Source organism: Pezoporus flaviventris, unplaced genomic scaffold (genome assembly GCF_033815535.1).
Source record: "Pezoporus flaviventris isolate CSIRO_AGI_PZ_B2104156 unplaced genomic scaffold, CSIRO_AGI_Pfla_v1 ptg000013l, whole genome shotgun sequence".
In the NCBI taxonomy this organism is placed as follows: domain Eukaryota; kingdom Metazoa; phylum Chordata; class Aves; order Psittaciformes; family Psittacidae; genus Pezoporus; species Pezoporus flaviventris.
The window spans coordinates 5,964,331-5,967,945 of NW_026892561.1; the positions used below are offsets into that span (position 1 = coordinate 5,964,331).

General features: G+C 63.7%; 1 protein-coding gene across 1 annotated transcript; it reads right to left on the reverse strand.

Moving 5' to 3' along the window:
- Positions 1-224: 224 nt before the first annotated feature.
- Positions 225-2,863, reverse strand: FOXD2 (forkhead box D2). Its single transcript, XM_061451304.1, is given in 3 exon segments — positions 225-1,855; positions 1,857-1,900; positions 1,903-2,863. Coding segments are annotated over 3 exon segments (1,347 nt in total). The 5' UTR covers positions 2,705-2,863; the 3' UTR covers positions 225-1,354.
- Between the last annotated feature and the right edge of the window lie 752 nt (positions 2,864-3,615).

A 3,615-nucleotide genomic window follows, 5' to 3' on the forward strand; every position in this document is an offset into this window, starting at 1 on the left:
CTCTCCGGCCCGGCCGGGAGAGGCAGAGGGAGGGAGGTAGCGCGGAGCACCCCGCGCAAGCTGCGCGCCCGGCCGCAGAGGGGAGCGCTCGGCGCCGTCGGCTTCGGGCACAGAAACTCAGCGGCCGGGCGAGTGTCGCCAACCCCAGGGTGGGAGCCACTCGCTTCCCCGAGGCCCGAGCGGGGCTCTGGGCTCTCAGCGTGACAAAGGACATCGCAAAGAACTTTTGGGATTATTAATATCATTTTTTTTTTAACCAGGTCACAAACATTTATTAATTTACACCAACGGTGGACAAAATTCTGTTGCCTTTTCCACATCAAATTATTCACAGATTCTCTCAATAAAATAGATATGACGGATGCACAACCAGTGAAGAGTTAACTGGACTCCGCTCATTAGCTCCCGAATAATCTATATACAAATAATTACCAGCACACCAAAAAACCCACGCACGGAAGGGGTGGGAAAACTGGGGTCAAAAAAAGAATAGGATGGGAACTTATCAAACGGATCGGACTTTCTTTAAAACGTGCATTTGAATGCCTCATTGGAAAAAGAAAATGGGGAAAAAAAAGGAAATAAAAAAAAAAAGGAAAACAAAAATAAACCGCAGTCCTGAGTTTCACTGACTTTTCTTCTTAAAAATAAAGAAACCCTAAACAGTGCCTTTTCAAACCAAACCCGAAGCTTCAAAGAAACTAAAAATAAGATCGAACCATTAAAACATTTTCTTTGAGAGCAGGGGAGACACGGAAACACATGGCAAAAACCGCCCGGGAGAGAGACTTGCAGGGACGAAAAAGGGCTCGCTGCTACGGGGAGCGTCTGCAACTCCCCGGGGCGCTTTGCCAGGCGATTTAGGGGACCCCTCGGAAAACCGCACCTCTCAAAGGAAACATTTCCGACCCTAAGACCGCTTCTTTCTTAACATTTCCCCCCCCGGCTTCACACACCCCCCCCCCCCGCAAGACGTTGCGTGTTCAGCCAGCCCAGGTCCCAGCTTAGGTTACGGCCACTTTATAAATACGCTTTGGCGCTTGCGGGACCAAACCGTGTTGTTCTTTCCCTTCTCCCGCCCTCCCGAGTTATTTAATGATTTTTTTTTTTTTTTTCCCCGAGCAAATAGACACAAATAGATTTGGATGCCGCAGAGCCTGGAAATAAAGTAAAAATTAAAAAAAAAAAAAAAAAAAAAGGAAATATTTCCTACCTTTAAAACACAACAGGAGGAGATGGGGGAGAAGGGGAGAGGGAAAGGGAGCCAGTTTCGGAGGAGGGGGGAGAGCTGGGAAGGGGCCTTTTGCTTCGCGACTCTCGCCCCCTCCCCGGTCCCCCCCGTCCCCAGCACACTTTAAAAATGACAGCTGCTCAGGGTTGTGATTTTACTGGAGAAGTTCTGGGCCGGCTGCAGGAGCGGCTCGTGTGCCAGGCTGACCTGGGGTTGTGCCGGGGCCAAGGCGGGGCTGAGCACGGCCAGGACCTGCGCCGGGGGGCCTGCCTGGCCGGCCGGGTAGGGCGCGGCGGGAGCGGCGCTGGGGTTGGTGCTGGGCGGTGGGGGCACGGCCCCCCCGATGATGTTGTCTATGGAAAAAGAGGGCCGGGACGGGTGGTTGGTGCCGGTGCCGCCGCCGCTGCCACCGCCACCGGCGGGCGTGGGGTCCGGCTTCAGGGTCTGGAGGAGGGCAGCGGGCAGGGCGGTGGGGCTCAGCTGGGGGTGGTAGAAGGACTTCCTGCAGTTCAGCTCGCCGCCCAGGAAGGAGGGCAGCCCCGAGGCGGCGGAGAAGACGGAGGCGGCGGCGGGAGGCGGCGGAGCCGGTAACGGGCAGTGCGGCGCCGGGAAGGGGAAGGCGCCCGCGGTGCCCCCGGCTCCGCCGCCGGGGTGGTGGTGATGGTGGTGGGGATAGCCCTGGAGCTGCAGGCCGTAGTTGTAGCCGTAGGGTCCGTAGGCGAAGCTGGGCAGGAAGGCGGCAGGGTCGGCGGCCCCGGCCCGCAGCAGCAGCTCGGGGTGCGGCGGGTGCAGCTGCTGCTGCCGCTTGAAGCGCTTCCTCCGGCGCAGGAAGCTCCCGTTGTCGAACATGTCGGCGGACTCAGGGTCCAGCGTCCAGTAGTTGCCCTTGCCCGGGTTGCCGGGCTCCCGGGGGATCTTGACGAAGCAGTCGTTGAGGGAGAGGTTGTGGCGGATGCTGTTCTGCCAGGCGGGGAACTTCTCCCGGTAGTAGGGGAAGCGCCCGCTGATGAACTCGCAGATCTCGCTCAGCGTCAGCCGCTTCTTGGGGCTCTGCAGGATGGCCATGGTGATGAGGGCGATGTACGAGTAGGGCGGCTTCACCAGCGGGTTCTTTCCCCCCGCGCCTCCGCCACCGCCGCCGCTGCCCGCGGGCGCCTTCTCCCCGGGCGCGGCGCCGCGGGCACACGCCGGCTCCGAGCCGCCGGCGGGGGAAAGTCGCTCCGGGGACCCCCCCATGCGCGCCTTGGCGGCCCCACTCCGCGGCAGCGCGAGCCCCAGCGGATCGCCGCCGTCCTCCTCGTCCTCGTCCTCCTCCTCGTCCTCCTCCTCCTCGTCCTCGCTGTACTTGCCCCCATCCTGGGGCGGGCCCACCACGTCGATATCCGCGTCCTCCACCTCGGAGAGCGGCTCTTCCTCCGGGGAGCGCTCGGACATGATCCCGCAGCCGCCGCCGCCGCTGCTGCCCAAAGTCATTGTTGTGCGGCCGGGGCGGCCGGGGCCGGGCTCCCCCCCCCACCTAGCGGCGGCTCCCGGGATGGGCCCGGGGCCGTGCCGGAGGGCTGCGGCCGCCGCTGGGACTCCGCGCCCCGGCGCCGCCGCTCCGCGCCCCGCTCGCCGCGCCGCTGCTGGCGGGGCCGCGGCCGGGCTGCGGGGTGGTGGCTACGGAGGGAGGGGCAGCGAAGGGGCGCGGGGCGGGGGGGAGGGACGGGGCGCCCGGAGGCAGGGCAGGGAGCTTGGAAGGAGCGGTAATAAATTATAGTAAAATGATAATCATAAGGAGAGAAAAAGGGGGAAAAAAAGAAAGGAAAAGGGGAAAAAAAAATCGGGGTTGCGGCGGCTGCTTGGCTGGGCTGAAGGGAGGGAGGGGGAAGGAGGGAAAGAGGGAGGGAGGGGCGGGGGAAGAGGGAGGGGGGAGGGCAGAAGTTGGGAAGGCGGCTCCCCCCTCCCCACCCCTCCCGAGCTGGGACCCGATGGAAACGCTCCCACTCTGCGCCTCCTGCCAGCGCTCCCCAGGCCTTTATACGGCCGCCCCGGCATCACGTGGCGCCCGCCGCAGCCCCCGCGGGTCCCGGTGAGGGGCTGCCCGGCCCGACCCGGATCCCCGGGGAGCGCGGCCCCCGTCCGGGCAGGGATGCTTTCGAGGAAAGGCGCTGCCCGCTCCGCCGGCTTTCGGATGCTCCGGCTACGCCTGGAGCCGGCTGCAGCTGCAGGGGGGTCGGCGCTGGATAAAGCTTTCCCCTCCCTGTCCCGAGCGCCCTCCGCGGCTGGAGGCTCGCAGAACCCGTTCCTGCGGGAAGGGGCGGCCGCCTTCCTCCGCCCGGGGCCTGCGGAGGGCCCCTTCCCGCCTGAGGGCTGCCCACCCCGGGGCTGGAGACCCTCAATCC